We start from the raw sequence: 16,582 nt of genomic DNA, 5'->3' as shown, positions 1-16,582 counted from the left end.
AAGATCTTTTATTATACTGATACATGATGTGCAAACAAAACATCTCTAAACATTATTTGCAGTGGGCCTGCCATCCAATAATCACAATAAGCTTTGTGTATATTACTTTTGATATGAAACTAAGTCTGAGCTTTCAAATTCAGTAAATTTTATAACAAAATTCAAACTATAAATTTTGACGCTTTAATAAGATGTGAACCGATCAACTTGTTTGCTAGCTACAGCATGAGATAAACATGATGAAACATATCATGTATCATAAAGAAAATGTATACAAAAATGTATCATGTCTCATGTAATCACTTAAAGGAGTCATATGATGCGATTTCAAGTTTTCCTTTCTCTTTGGAGTGTTACAAGCTCTTGGTGCATAAAGAAGATCTGTAGAGTTGCAAAGACTAAAGTCTCAAACCCAAAGAGATATTGTTTATAAAAGTTAAGACTCATCCACACCCTCCTAAAACGCCTCGTTTAAACGCTCCCCCACGTCTACGTCACGATGTGGGAAGATTTGCATAACACCACCCAAATGTTCACACAAAGAAAGAAGGCGTAACTTTGATTCTCGCTGTGGCCGGCACCATGTCGTGGAGATACTGTTTCGTTGTGCAAGTGAAAATACTTAGTTTGGTCTTCCAAAAGAGGACACAACTAGAAATCAGCGGTTAAGTTGTATTTACAACACCGTTCCAGAACAGTTCAACACAAATATACAGATGTCTGCAGTGCATTTTATGGAGGACTGTTTCCTGATCCTGGGAGAGTAGACTACAATGCTGGCACTTCTGACTCACAGTCTGTAAGTACGTTTACATATGTAAAGGATTTGCCACTGATGATTCAGACATGAGTTTTGAGCAGTGTAGAGTAGGGGTTCTCAATTCCAGTCCTCGCTCCCCACTGCTCTGCACATTTTGTATGTTTCTCTTATGGCTTCAGAAGTTTGTTCTATTCAAACGAAAGTGCGAAGTTGACATCACAGTATATTCCGCCATGATTCCTGTTCAAAGCGAACGTAAATGTTCCATTCAAAGTGTGTTGAAGTGTGCAAGATGTGCATTTAAATTGTATTTATTTACAGAGGTATATGATGTCACACTTGTCTGTGTGTGAAGGGGTTGCGCAGCACAAATCCGTGAATGAATGTTCCGAAGTGAGGTAAACATCAACAGATTTCCCCTGCTCAGGGAGTAGGCAGCAATGAACACTGTGTAGGGACCATGTCAATGGGGACACAATTCATGCACGGAGCTCACTTCTAACGAGCTGATTATCTGAATTAGGTGTGTTAACAAAGAGAGACATGCAAAATATGCAGAGGTGCGGGGCGTGAGGACTGGAATTGAGAACCGCTGGTGTAGAGTAGCGCTTGTTGTTTGTTGTTTCTCCGATCACAAATGTAGACATGGTTTTATGTTTACGTGGCACGATGCAAGCAACGTGTAAAAACACAGTGTAAGTCATTGTAATCCGTAATTATGTCCCCACTGGATGCAACAAATGGCTAATTTGTAATGGGTTTTATTGTTTTTTGTCTTGTCTCGCCAGTGTTCTGACCGGGACACGCATCACAGTATGTTAAGGGGGGTAACATTTCCATCACACGCTTGAGGTATTCGGCCAGTCACAAAGCACTGGATAGCTGGCCAATCAGAGCACACCTCGCTTTTCAGACCGATGAGCTTAGTAAAAATCGACGCATTTCAGAAGGCGGGGCATAGAGGAGAAACAATAATGTACAGTATATCGAAAATAATGTTTTTTTGAACCTTAAACAGCTCTCCTCCTTAAACTATTAATCACTATTAATAACATTAGCTAATATAGGCCTATTGAATATATTGTTATATTGTTATATTATTATATGAATCATTTGCTCCGTTTTATTTTTTTGCTAGAAGTTTAGGTCATTTTACAGGAGCAGACTGTCAAGTAGGATTGGAAAGGTGTAGGATTGACCCCAGATATCACATTGTGATGTTTTTGGAACCATCTGATGCTCTTTACTTGTTCCCAGAGAGTTTTTTTGGACACAACTTTGGGATTCTTCCTCTGTGACCGTGAACCCTACCAGTGTTTGTTTGACAGACACCAGGCCCTGGTAATCTCTGATATGAATGGAATGTGTCCGAGACACGGAGGCTACCGGCTCCAACATAATGAATGTGCTATCATCACGACTCTCTCAGGGAGAAAACACTGGCAAGCTTGCTTTTATTTCACAGGTGCTCACCCCAACCACTCACAACGTGTGGATGGAGCTCGAAAACCATAGAGCTTGAAGAACAGTAAGCATTGATAAAATGTAGCCTGGTAAATCATCACACTAATTTGGGTTGGTTGACAGAGCGTCTAATGGTTGGATTCCAGTTGGTTTGTGTCAGATCAGGGGTGGGGAGGGCCCCGGTGGCTTTGTTGTTCTAGAATAGTCCTGAAGCAAAGCCAGACCACCAGAACAATACTGATCCACACGCTTCAGAAGAGCCTGACCAGCTTTGATTATTGTGAAAACAGTTGACGTACAGTTGGAGTGTCCAAATATTTCATAAGTGGTGACTTTGGGTCCTGGTCGGACAGGTGGGAACCCAGAACAGAGCAACAATTGGAAGGATGAGGCTTTGATGGTGTTTATTTGATCTTCATGAAAGGTTCCGGTGTGTGAAGGGAATGTAGTAGACATTTCATTCCCACACAAGTCATGGTTAAGAGGAAGAATGTGTCACTTGCCTTGTTTACCTGGTGACACAAAGGAGGAAAGAGGCTCACCAGAAGGTGTGTTTATGTTTGTTATGAAGTTTGTCTAGGGAAATCATTTCTCCTTAATTACTGATGTTCATTCAGAAGCTATTGATTTAAGTGGATCTTCTGTAGACTTTTTTTTTTTTTTTTTTTTTTTTACATGGCAGTTTTTTGGGAGTCATTGTAATTGGCTAGAATTGAGTTTATGTTATTTAATATAAGGATGATGAAGATTAATTTAGGGATGTGGTGATATTAAAATTTTGTCCAATACCAATAAGCAATTTAGATTTTTTTGTTGATAACTGATATTATGATTTTGTATATTTTGTATATATAAATTAAAAACAAAACACCAAAAAGTAAAATAGATCATTTCAAATGATACAAGTGAATTTAGGCATCGCAAAATTATATAATGTACAGTATGACAATTGGATATTAATTTTGAGATTTGCTAAAGATTACATTTAACAATATCAAGTTATGTGTGTTTTTAAAGAGTTTAAGTGAGATGATGGCTAAGGTAGTCTAAAGATAAAAAGGCAAAATTACACATCCACAGTTAAATTTGCAATATTGACTGATGAAGAAAAAATATATATAAAATAAAAAATGTCTAATATTGTCTATATGTCTATATAACCAATCTGGTACCATTTAGAAATAGTTTCTTCAGACAGGTTCTACATATTGTAAATGGATTGTGTTATGTCAGCAAGAGAAGAATAGAAATGTAGAAGAAATCTAGAAATTTAGGGGTTATCTTACCAATAGTTAGCTGCAGATGTTATTTTTCTGTCCTCTCTCCATCCGATGGTGGAATATCCTGCGGGAAATTAAAAAATTCCACTTCCCTCATTGTTGAACAGTTTCCCTTCCTCCATGCTTGGAAGCATGGAGCTTTTTATTTTCCATCAGCATCAACAGACCTCGCAGTGTTTACACTCTTCACTGATCACAAGAAGACAAACAAAGAATCCTTGAATAATTAAAATCTGAAATGCTTTTGAAATATTTACATCCTAACTTTGCTCAGAAATTTTAATTACGTTAATCATTTACTTCATTAAGCATTTAACATTGTAATTCAGAGAAGACAAATATCTTATTAAAACTGTGCTGTTGCATTCAGTTTTATCAAAGAGAAAAACCATCAGAGTTCTCGTAAAAACCTGAATCCAGTCCTTAATGTCTTTTCCGAGTAAGACAATCTGAAGTTTTTCCTCTCAGTGGAGGTTTTAGGCTGGAGGGCAGAACATGTCCTGCTCTGTACCCCAGCCGTGATGCTCTCTCTTGCTGGGCACATCGCAAAGAATTCTCCCTTCAGCAACTCTGGTGGCCTCTGAATGAATTTCAAATAGCTGAAATACTTTAGTCAGTCCAGAGAGTCACAGGTGGCTTTTAGGGTCCTCTCAGTAATGCAGAATTACACATGTAATAAGCTAAAGATCTTCATAAAGTGCTTGGGTTTGTTTCTTGTCCTCCACTCAAGTTTAAAAAAAACTCTAGCTTCCTTACTCAATGCAGCGATGCATTGCTGTATCCAAGGCACTGCCCATCTTTGTTGACTAAATCTTGAGCGCTGAGCATCCAAGTCAAGGTCATTATGGTGACTAAAACACACTTGTGCTGGGGTCACAGCTTAAATTATCTCATGTGCTCAGATATGCTGGCTCACACCTCAGAATATCTCTCTATAATGTGACTTCGAGGCCTGTTTTCCCTCCCCTTGCTCTTCTCTGGAAATATTAAATCTTAAAGGGTTACTCCACCCCAAAATGAAAATTTTGTCATTAATCACTTACCTTCACTTCGTCTTTAGAACGCTACTTAAGATATTTTGGATGAAAACCGGTAGGTTTGTGACTGTCCCATAGACTGCAAAGTAAATTACCCTGTCAAGGTCCAGAAAAGTATGAAAGACATCGTCAGAATAGTCCACCTGCTGTCAGTCGTTCAACCGTAACGTTATAAAGCGATGAGAATACATTTTGTATTCTCTTCTGTGTCAGCCGCGACACAAGGATACATTTTGTATGTGTATTTATGCTTTAATTTGCACAAAAACAGTGCATCCATGTAGCACGGCTGACAAAAAAGAGCGTACACTGCTCGGATATTCTCCAAAATGGCAATTACAATGATGCGGAGAGAGACAGAGGAGACAAATTGTTGAATAAAGTCGTTATTTTTGTTTTCTTCGCATACAAAAAGTATTCTCGTCACTTCATAACATTATGGTTGAACGATTGATGGCAGATGGACTATTCTGACAATGTCTTTCATACTTTTATGGACCATGACAGTGTAATTTACTTGGCAGTCTATGGGACAGTCACAAGCCTCCTGGTTTTCATCCAAAATATCTTAAATTGTGTTCCGAAGACGAACAAAGCTTTTTCGGGTTTGGAACGACATGGGAGTAAGTGATTAATGAGAAAATTTTCATTTTGGGGTGGTGTATCCCTTTAGTTCAATTTAAAACAAAACTTGCTGTGTTCAACCTGCCTTCACAGAGCCATGGGGAAACTGCTGCGGTTACATAATGCTCTGTTGTTTTGTGTTGGATATGTAGTCCCATTAAAGTTTTTTCTCTGTGTTCATGTAACTTGCTACTGATTTCCGTTAAGCTGATAACTTCAGACTTTTGACTCTGATTAACATGAATCATTTGTTTGCACTAGCAGTCTATCTTTTCTAATCTATAGGTATATCTTTGGTCTAAGTGTCTTTCTGTTTGTGTGCTTTCCCATATGGTTACTGTCCTGGCTAAAATCCACAGTGATTGGTGTGGTGTTAAGTGTAATCTTGACTGCTCTGTCTTCTCATGCTGTGTCCATGGGTTGTTTTTATGAGGGTGACGTCTGATAGCCCATGACAGGGTCATTGATAAGAGACCTCACTGATTATATACAAGTAACTTTATGAATGGCTAATTAGAAACAGTTTATCTGCACTGAAGAGCCATGATTATTTTCTCTTTCTCTTTGCTTTCCAGTGTGATATAGCATTTATAGCCATGACCAGATTAGAGTGATGATGCAAATGAGTCAGTGAATCAAAGTTTTGAATCAGTTGAGCAAAACAGATTGAACTGATTAAAAAAAAATAATCAAGGTAGCATGCAGTATTTCTAAGCTATAGAAATGTTATTATAGAGGGTATGCAAGGGATGTCACCGTCAGCTGGAGTGACTGTGGTTCTGCCCACTGAGTGGCAAAAAGACTGAATGGCAACAGCATGAATGCGACAGAACACACAAAACAAAATCTAAAATGAGAAAGAGCTTTGAGATTGACTGTACCAATAGATTTGACAAGAAATCTGAGGTATATTTTTACAGACTGCCATAAGCTACAGAAACGAGAAGCAAATGGCTCCCTGCAATTCACAGAAAGAAATGGACTCCACTCCAGGCAGCGAAACACAGATTAGCAGTTGTCATTTTATGTTAATATATTGAATTTTGTGGTAAATTCATGGCCTAAGTATTGTTATCATATTGACATCTCATTAATTCAATATTTACCATCTTATATTCTGCAAAACTGGATAATTTTAAATAAACATTGGCAAAAACTATATAGGCCTACATTTTTGGGCTGGACGATATGATGGTATATATAGCATTGATATAAGTGATTACCCAGATTTAGACCAACCTATTTTTGTATTTACAAAATGCGTTCACAGTTACATTTGCTTTATTTATTTCCCCGGCGTCGCAATCAGGCACATATAAATGTCAGGAAACATGATTCCTGGCTGCATATAAATATCCATGGACCAATGGATCTTTGTAAGGAAGTTGTAAGGAACACTATATCGAGTCCAACAACCTTTAGTTTAAACTGATTATCATTTGTTTTACTCTTGTTTTCGCAGCTTCCCTATTAAATCCAGTCATGCAGCGGGCTCTTTTGCCACTCAGTCCATTTCTGTCTGGATTAATGTAAAGAAAGGATAACTGATCATCATTAGTCATGGTGGTCCATTTTAAACTTTAAAGGGATAGTTCACCCAAAAATCATTTACCTCACCCTCATGTTGTTCCAACCCTTATGACATTCTTCTATGGAACTCATTGTAAGTGACAAAAGTCATTAAAGCCAATATAAACCAAAATTTACCTGATATAGTCTCTTGACACATATTTCTAGACTTATTGAACAATTCTTTGGATCCCAATAAGAAAATCATCTCTGAAAAATCTTTGCTTCTTAGGTGATGTCACCAAAAAACCCGTTTATCATACTGTCTCATCTCAAACATTATCTAACTATGCTGCTTTTCATGAGCCAGTCAATTCCTTATTGATAAAATCATGTTTTTCCCCTCTTTCAGTAATTTTTTTTTTACTCTAAAATACTTGTTTTATCTCATAATGCCATTTCTTGTTGACTTTAAAAGCGACAGATATGTGAAATGGAACATCATTTACTTACCCTCATGTCATTCCAAACCTTTACTGCTTTCTTTTTTTCTGTGGAACTTAAAATAAGGTATTTTGAAGAATGTTGGTAACCAAAAATCTAATGAATGTCAATGGGAACTGTAAATTGGTTTGTTACCAGTGTTTTTCAAAACATGATAGTTATTTTACACAGAGAAAAGAAAGTCATACAGGTTTGGAATGGCAGAAAAGTGAATAAATGATGACACATGAACGACTTTGTGGGTTTAGTTTTTGGTGGACGAACAGATTACCTACTTTTGGATGTGCAATAGTAGGGATGAGTGTTTCACATAAAACCTCACTTGTTTATAATCACTCACTTGTTTATAATCATTTACACATAGTTTGAGATGAACTATGAAAGGAACATAAAAAGAGATTTACGAAACTCAGATTAGTCGGGTATTTTCCTTTCAAAGACTCAGTGTAAACACAGCTATTACGTCTGATATTGTTTCCTGGAAATACAGTAAAAATGAATCTAAAATGCTTTTATCATGAGTGGTCAGAGAGTTTATCCTTAGAGAATTGCAATATCCTTTGTTAAATAAATTAAACAATTCACTGATTCATTCATGGCCCGAGGACCACTGCACCAAACTCTTATAATGGGATCTTATTGCCTAAATTTTAAACAATTACATTTAAGATGCAAATGCAAAGACACCACCTCTAGAATAGACTTTCATTTAGAAATTATGTCCTGTTTTATTCGGTGACTGATTTACCAGTAAATTTTATGTCTTTGCACACAACTTTGACTGCATCTAATAATTCCTGTTTCTCTGCAGGGAGTCCCTCCAAAGCTGTGTCTACCATGTCCCTTTCTGTGCGCCCCACGCGGAGGGTCCTCGCCAGATCCATCACTAGGAGCCAATCCTTTGCCGGAGTCAACGATAAATCTTACAGGTCAGTGTTAACATATGCATCCATAAACAATCAACATGCATTAGTAATGGGTGATGTATCAAATACTCATGATATATTGATTATTTTAATGTCTATTACCCTAGCCTAAAACACAGAAGGTTAACTTGGAGCAAGTGCTCACAATATATAGCGTTAGCCTTTTCAATTATGACCATTTAACATCTTTAAAGGCAAGTCACATCTGACAGGACGTCCTGTGGAACCAGCATACATTTCCTAATAGCTGCAGGCAGCAGGAAAGCATGGATGTTTATCATTGTCTACAAAAAGGCTTCGCTCAAACAAAACAGGGGACAGATTGTCATGAAAATCTGTGTTGATTTTGTAGCCAGTAGATTTTGTACATTACACACAGACTTGGTTGAATAATTTTCTCTTTTTTATCTGTTGAATAAATAAGCGTTGTTTTTGTACAAGCGTACAAAGGTAAGTATTTGCCATCGTGTTAATTTTTTAGAGGGGCAGAGTGGCTCTTGAGCGCTGACTCTTGTGGTTGATGTAGTTTGATTCAAAAGCATGTAGAGCTCTCTTCAAACCCCTGCTGTTAAAATAGAGCAGAGACAGAGAAAGCATGAAACATTAAAGAAGACCACTATCAGGACAACAGGGAGGAACACCGAACAAGAAATTCTAAAAGAATGAACAGGAGGATGAAAGATCGACACACGAATATGGGTTAAAAATATAAAATAAAGAAAAACATTGGTTAAATAACTGATTTCCCCATCATTCCCACTCTTTCTGTGTTCCTTTTGTTACTGTGACTTGCTTTACTGTTATATTTACCTGGAGATCCTGAACTGTCCTCAGGTATTGTTGCGTTATCCTCATACAGCTTTACAGGAGAAAATTGTGTCAAGATGCATCAGTGTTTCTCTCCATTTTATTGAGCTGTCATCTTGGAAGAGTAATTGCAGCTTGAATCGATCAGCACGAGTGTTGTTCTTAAGCGCTATTGATTTAGATAAGAGATTGTTTCTTTGGCTGACTATAATACTTTTTGCATTCAAACACCCTCTTCTTCCATTGGTGGAAAAAAACAGATCCTATTGTAAACAAAATGATAACTTATAGTTCAGGGCTCAGTCAAAAGAATGATGATGAGAGCTTTTCCGTCCGGTTAATGGGAATGTCATCCATTAAAATAGGGAAAGTTGAAAAAGTGTTTAAATGACCTCAAAAATGATAAAAGTGTACTTAACATTTATGTACCTCTTATATGTCCTAGGAACCTTTCTGTGTTCAGCACCCCAGCGTGTGTAAGGAAGACTCCCTCCAGAGCAAGCAGGATGTTCACGCTGTCCACTAAATCTCCTCCCCCAAAGGTGCCCCAACCTGAGAGGCTGGACGAGGTGTACGAGGCCCTGAAGAGAGGACTGCAGTATGTACACAAATACGTATGCTGTGCATTTGCGTATAAGCCATTACTGTTAATTTAGATGCGTAATACACTGTGTTATCAGTTGCTCACACAGAGAGCTATTATAAAATAGGATTATGCTTGCACAATACGTTAGTCATTGACAGTGGCACAGACACTGTTAGCTGATGTACATACTTCTACAGATCCTACCTGCAAGTCCACCAGATGGAACTAGACAGTCTGAACAGACAAATGAAGGAGTCTAAGAGAAACTCTCGATTGGTAAGTCTATACAAAACACACACACACAAAAAATATAAATATATATATTTATGTATTTATTTCTCTAAACGTGAACACAATTTGGCGATTTCAAACAGCTTTCAAACAGCACTAAGCCATTCAAATCGGAGCACTTTTCTATCTTTTTTTATGTTAATGTTTGATTTGTAATATCTCTGTTGCTCTTTTGTAGGGTTTTTTGTATGAACTTGACAAGGTGAGCGCTGCTTTATTTTTATCTGGCTTTAGTTTTGGTTTAGAGACTCAGTTAAAAAAAGCTTGGCACCTTCAACTCTTATTTCATATTATTGAATTGTCAATGCCTCTTGATAATATTTGAAATATTATAAATGTTGTTCTCTGTTCTCTCAGCAAGTGAAAGTAATTGAGAGATTTATGAGACGGCTGGAGTTTCATCTCAGTAAGGTAAGCTTGTCGTTTAACTGAAATGCAAATCATTTGTAAAGCATAGCTATGCAAATATTTTGAATGCGCAAGTGGTGTAAAAGCACCCCAAAATTTACAATTCATGAAGTTTATAAAAGTAGGATATAGTTGGATAAATCATTAAATTACAACTCTTGTTAAAAATGGTATGTATATATATATATATATATGGTATATATATATATATATATATATGTATATATATATATATATATATATATATATATATATATATATGTTGTTGTTGTAAATATGAAACCGACCTTACAGCACATATTATATTTCAAAGAACTTTGCATTTTTAACTAGATTTAAAAAAAAGTCTTGAAAGGACATATTTCTTAAGCAGTCACCAGGATGTGCCACTCATGTCAAACAGAGTTGCATGTGTTTTATAGCTCAGCAGGTCTGTTCTTGTTCAGATGTCTCTGTGTTAGTGACTGCTCTTGCATGGCCCACTGGCCCCGATAACAGCCTCTGTATGGCTGTGCGCATGCATTCATGCACGTACGTGTCTGCATCTAAAGTGACTTTTTTTCTGATAGATAGTCTCCTACAGGATATACAGCAAAGCATAATCCTCCCCTCACTGAGGACACATTCTCAGACAGATTTTTTTCCCCCCTGTATACACACATAGATGATCGCACACTGCAGGGGACACGGGTCACAGGCAGAGGACAGCTTTAGGGGCTGCTCGCATTCTTATCTTGTTTGGGGAGCGGTTAAACCCTCCACTAGACCTGTTGGAGTCTGAACTAACAGCCTAAACTAACCCAAGCCAGCTGCACTACAGGAAGAGGCCTTCCTCTCTATCCTCCTCTTCCTCTCTTTCCTTAACAGCCTCATGTGTGATTAGTGTGCGTTTTATGAGTGGAGGGCGCTGCAGGGAGTCTCCATGCTTTTGCTGGGTCAGATATGTTGGGCCTCTATTTTAGTGGAGGAGGGGCAAAGTGAGAAAGTACCCCTTAATATTAAGTGACTTTGCTAAGCAGTGCTAATGGCAGTCCCATGTCTTTGCAGGGATGGTGGTGTTTGGTGTATTGGCTATGTCCTATTACAAATGTGAATGAAGAGGCATGTTGTTATCAGTTTTGTGTAGCAGTGTGTATTAGCAGAAGAGGCGCTTGTCATAACTCTGTGAAACTTATGACTGTCTGCCAGTATGCTGGAACACTCACTGGACAGATCCTAACCACCTCCAGATGGACACACTGAGAGAAATATTTTCCTTCTCTCACTTTGTCTTTCCTTCGTCCCCCTTTCAGTTATTGCAGGAAACCTTTTAAGGTCTGCAGACTCTAAATCTAAATATTGCCATTTTTTTGCAAAACTTAAACAGTGGTGTTTCTGTGATTATCCTTGGTTGGGTATTGCTTTTTATTGTCATAATCCTCCTTACACACCTCCCTTGTGCAGCTGAACATTCTTCCAGTGAAGTGAATGGAGCTTTCATACTGTTTGCATTTTTTATCATTCATTCATACTCATTTACAATGGATAGCCCATTGTTTTCTAATCTCTGAATTGCAAGACTCGTGCTCTAAGTAATTACAGAATGAATTTGTAAAGATAGTGTGTGCCTAAATTTTAGTTGACATTTAACAGTTTCCTGTCTCCATTACTGACTTCCACATTTGCAGACCTGCTCAAGGTGTTGGGGATAGATCAATAAAATCTAAATTACTTATATTGGAGACAATGACACCCAACAGGAAGTACTTGGGCAAGATGTTGTGGTTTGTGCATGTGTGTGCATATGCAGTTAATCAGTCAGTGTCACCATCTGGATGTAGACTAAACTGTGGCTACCTCATTAAGTCATAAAAATACTGAACTTTATTGGAAAATTCAGCTTAAGTAGCAGCTGTGCTTTGGAACATGGAAGTTAGTTTGTAACTGCTCTAAGATGGTTATTATTTAATTGACCAATCACCATGTAACAAAATCCAGATTGACAGTTTTAAACTGGTATGACCTGCTAGTTTGTTGCTGGTTGAAGGGGCAAAAAATTCTTATTCCAAAAATCTAAACATCCTTAAAAGCAAAATACATTTTGATAAGCAAAAATGTAAGATAATAAAAATGGATTTCCATGTAATGACCAGCTAGAAACCAACTACCAAGTTTCAAAACACTGCTCAAGATGGGCTGTTCAGCAGGAGATGTTGTTGAAGACGTTTGTTATGAACACACATCAATATATTGTACGTAATTAATACATTTTCATTGATTGTAATAAACACTGGGGTGTTGCGCGTGTGTCTGCAGATTGACGAGCTCTATGAGGCCTACTGTATGCAGCGCAGACTGCGAGATGGAGCCGATAAGATGGTGAAGGCTTACACAGCCTCTCCAGGCAGCAGGGAGGCCAGAGAGAGTCTGTCTGAAGCTAACAAGAGCTTCAAAGAGTACACGGAGGTAAGAGTGTTTGGTTAGATGAAAGTATGGGTGGAAGAGGAAGAAGAATTATGGACTTTGTCAATAAAGACAAGAACAAAGACAAGATTTCTGAAAACAGTGTACATGATTTAAAAGGGTTCAAAACACTTTGTGAATCCACTTTAAAACTTAATTAGTTAAGTTTAGAGTTCGTGAACTGAATCCACTTCAAAACTGAAATTCAGTTCAGCTTAGTATTAGTAAACTGAATCCAATTCAGAACTGAAATCCATTTCAGCTTAATGTTTGTGAACTGAATCCACTTCAGAATTGAAGTTCGCTTAAGCTTAGTGTTAGTAAAGTGAATCCAATTCAGAACTGAAATCCATTTCAACTTAGTGTTAATAAAGTTAATCCAGTTCAGAACTGAAATTTACTTCAACTTGGTGTTTGTGGACTGAAGCCACTTCAGAACTAAAATTCGCTTTAGATTAGTGTTAGTAAAGTGAATCCAATTCAGAACTAAAATTCGCTTTAGATTAGTGTTAGTAAAGTGAATCCAATTCAGAACTGAAATTTGCTTTAGATTAGAGTTAGTAAAGTGAATCCAATTCAGAACTGAAATTCGCTTTAGATTAGTGTTAGTAAAGTGAATCCAATTCAGAACTGAAATTCGCTTTAGCTTAGTGTTAGTAAAGTGAATCCAATTCAGAACTGAAAAGCACTTCAATTTTTTGTTAGCATACTGAATCCACTTCAGAAATTAAATTCACTTTAAGTGTTAGCAAACTAAATTCACTTCTGTACTGAAATTTACTTTACATTTGCATCGTTCGTAACCAATTCAGAATTGAATTCCTCTTCAGTTTGGTGAAAGTAATCAGCATCCACTTAACTTCAATTCACTTTGTTTTTTGCAAGCCATGAGGGACTGGAGTTGTAGGTAAATGATAAAATAATTTATATACAACGGTAAGATAAACATCAAGAGATTAATTTAGAAATAATGTTGCAATACATGGTTCCAGTAAAATGACCACCCTGAAAAATGTGCTTAGTTTTATGACATTATCGGGAAGTTACACTTTACTGATTATGGCTTAGGCCACTGTCTTTTTGCATTCAGACAGATGGATACAGGGCTAAACGATTTGCTCATGGAAATAATGCAGGGAGGCAATCTGATTAAGAGAGACAGCCTTTCCCAGTCAAGTGCTTTTTATTACCCTAATGGTTGCTGCAAGACGCGTTCAACTGTAGGATTCCTCATTTTTCTCCTCCCTCTCCCTTGTGCTGAATACTTTACAGTTTATACTATGTACTGCCTACTATTTTTTTAATTAAGTGAAGAGTAGGCATTATTCCATGATAAACGGTTCAAACTGTAGTGTGCTGCATCATTGTTTCTACACATTGCATGTTTATTTCTCTTGTGCCGCCCACCTTAATCTCTTTTCCTCTGTGTATTTACCCACTGTCTCTGTCTCTATCCCTGCAGAATATGTGCATGCTAGAGAGTGAGCTGGAGAACCAGCTGGGGGAGTTCCATGTCAAAATGAAGGGTAAGACAGTCTCTGTACACCAGGGTCAATTCTACAGTGATTTTAATTAGTAATTTCCTACAGTTTCATATCACATTTCTGGTTTAATGTCTGTTTCATAATAGTGTGCTGTACTTAAATAATGATGCATGCCTTTGTTTCAGGCTTGGCGGGTTTTGCACGACTTTGTGCTGGAGATCAATATGAGGTGAGCTGCTATTATAATTTACTTTCTCATTTATACTCAGCATTAAATCATATTATGAACAATTCATGAGTGCACATAGTTTCATAATCTTTCATCAAAATGCCATTTAATGTAATAAAGATACAACTAGCCTAATTCCTGAGTCAAAATATCAATTAACTGCGAACTTGCATTCAGGTCTGACTCAGTTCTCTTGACTCAATGCTTTTCACTGTCATCAATGGCAGATATGACAGATAGCAGTGACTGAAGATCTGGCTGGATTGAACCCCGCACAGGGCAGTCTTTGAGCTATAACCATTGTGCCCGTAAACTAGCATTGGATGAAAGCGTCCACTAAATGGCTGCTTACGAGAGAGACAGACACAGACAGGTCTCAGCATCTGCTCTGCGCAGGGAAGAACAGATTTGGGGAGGCGTAGGATAATTAAAGAGGGGCGAATGTTTATGTGTCGGCCCCACCTCCACCTGTTTAACATGCAAGAGCTTTAGAGTGACTGACAGGGCAATCAATGCAGTGAGTCAGCACAGTCTGCTCAGCAAGAGCCCTCTGAGATGTGACAGGAGGGAGGTGGTGTGAAAAAGAACAAATAATTGACTGAAGAAGATCTAGAAATGGATAAATGAGTGGGTGGCAGAGACTTGGTTTTTATTCGGCCCATCTGTTATTCTCACACTGTTCATTGCCTTCTCTGTGAAAAAAACAGACAAAAGCCAAGATTTTCTTTCTCCTCTCCACTTGAATGAATAAATAATCAGTTTAAAGTTATTAAAAAGTTTATAATTCTGTTAGATTTTTTTTTAATACAAGAGAAAAATTAAACAGTTGTAAAGGGATACATTTTTTAAAAAGTAAATGTTCTATGAAGCAAGCCTTAATATTTTGCCTTTGGTAATGAATTTGTATTTGTTAGAATATATATGTGTGTGTGTGTGTGTGTGTGTGTGTATATATATATATATATATATATATATATATATATATATATATATATATATATATATATATATTATATATATATATATATATATATATATATATATATATATATATATATATATATATATATATATATATATATATATATATATATATATATATATATATATATATATATTATATATATATATATATATATATATAATATTACTAGGTACTGCTCATCACCTGTATCTTTACAATATTTTTACAAGTTACAATATAACTATTTTATTTTATTTTTTTGTCTTGTTTTCCAGTAGAAATAACCTATAAATTAAAATTTAATAATATTTTTGAATTATTATTATTATTATAATGATTAAGATATTTTAATCATTTGTTAATGGATTTTTCTGTGTCTTTTAAATACCTCCACAGATCTTTATGAAGTATGGTCGCCAGCGTTGGAAACTGCGAGGTCGGATTGAAATCAATGGCAAGCAAGTGTGGGATAGTGAGGAGATGGTCTTCCTCCCCCTTATCACAGAGTTCCTGTCTATAAAGGTAGTTTTTATATGAAAATACAGTTACATTAATTTTTATATCGTCATAGGTTTTTTCTCCCTTCCTCTTTCTCTCATACACACTTTTAGTCTCTATCTGTCCTTCCTGTCACACTCACATGTGCACCACAGTCACATCAATCTGTGAGACATTAATGCACATAACAGCACAGCAGCTGGACTTTGACTTGTTTTTCTCTCCCATTGGTTCCATGACACGTAACTGCATGTGAGAGTAAGAGGGAACATCACTCCAGGACAGAGAGAAAAAAGCAGGGGGATAGAGACAGGAAGACTGCATGGGATAGAGTGAAGGGAAGTTTACAGAAGACAGCGATATTAAAACAGAGAGGCTTTAGGGAAGGAATGAAGAGAATGCAGCTGATGTTTGTCAAAATGTTTTCGATTGGGTCTGATTCAAAGTGCTGTGTGACTTCATAATTTGAAAGCTTACACCCCACTGGAACATCCCAACATCCTAACTACAAAATTTACTATGTCCCTAGTGTTATTGTGCATTATTATTCAAAAGAATACAATTATTTTTATTATGAAATAAAATATTAATTGACTTAATTATGTAATGATAATTAATGATAAGTAATTAATTAATGTTACATTTCAAAGACTGAAATGTTCTTCAAGAATTCTTCAAAGATTGGTCAAATCTCAAAGGATACAATTATATCCAAAAAATTTCCCACAAAAATTATAATGTTAAAATGATAATATGGAATTTAAAGGTG

General features: G+C 36.7%; 1 protein-coding gene across 5 annotated transcripts in view; it reads left to right on the top strand.

Moving 5' to 3' along the window:
• The window catches only part of LOC109108665 (rho family-interacting cell polarization regulator 1-like), a 66,113-nt gene that overhangs the window by 35,302 nt on the left and 14,229 nt on the right, over positions 1-16,582 (top strand). For all 5 annotated transcript variants that reach the window (XM_042744033.1, XM_042744032.1, XM_019121754.2 and 2 more), the window contains exons 2-10: positions 7,990-8,107; positions 9,357-9,509; positions 9,695-9,773; positions 9,967-9,990; positions 10,146-10,199; positions 12,492-12,641; positions 14,101-14,164; positions 14,308-14,351; positions 15,712-15,837. In XM_042744033.1, coding sequence (XP_042599967.1) covers positions 8,016-8,107; positions 9,357-9,509; positions 9,695-9,773; positions 9,967-9,990; positions 10,146-10,199; positions 12,492-12,641; positions 14,101-14,164; positions 14,308-14,351; positions 15,712-15,837 — 786 coding nt within the window. In that variant the 5' untranslated portion in view covers positions 7,990-8,015. The remainder of the gene's footprint in view (positions 1-7,989; positions 8,108-9,356; positions 9,510-9,694; positions 9,774-9,966; positions 9,991-10,145; positions 10,200-12,491; positions 12,642-14,100; positions 14,165-14,307; positions 14,352-15,711; positions 15,838-16,582) is intronic.

Source organism: Cyprinus carpio, chromosome B18 (assembly GCF_018340385.1).
Source record: "Cyprinus carpio isolate SPL01 chromosome B18, ASM1834038v1, whole genome shotgun sequence".
NCBI classification, from domain to species: Eukaryota; Metazoa; Chordata; class Actinopteri; order Cypriniformes; family Cyprinidae; genus Cyprinus; species Cyprinus carpio.
The sequence above is the reverse complement of the archived record's forward strand: the minus strand, read 5'-3'. Positions and strand labels throughout refer to the sequence as shown.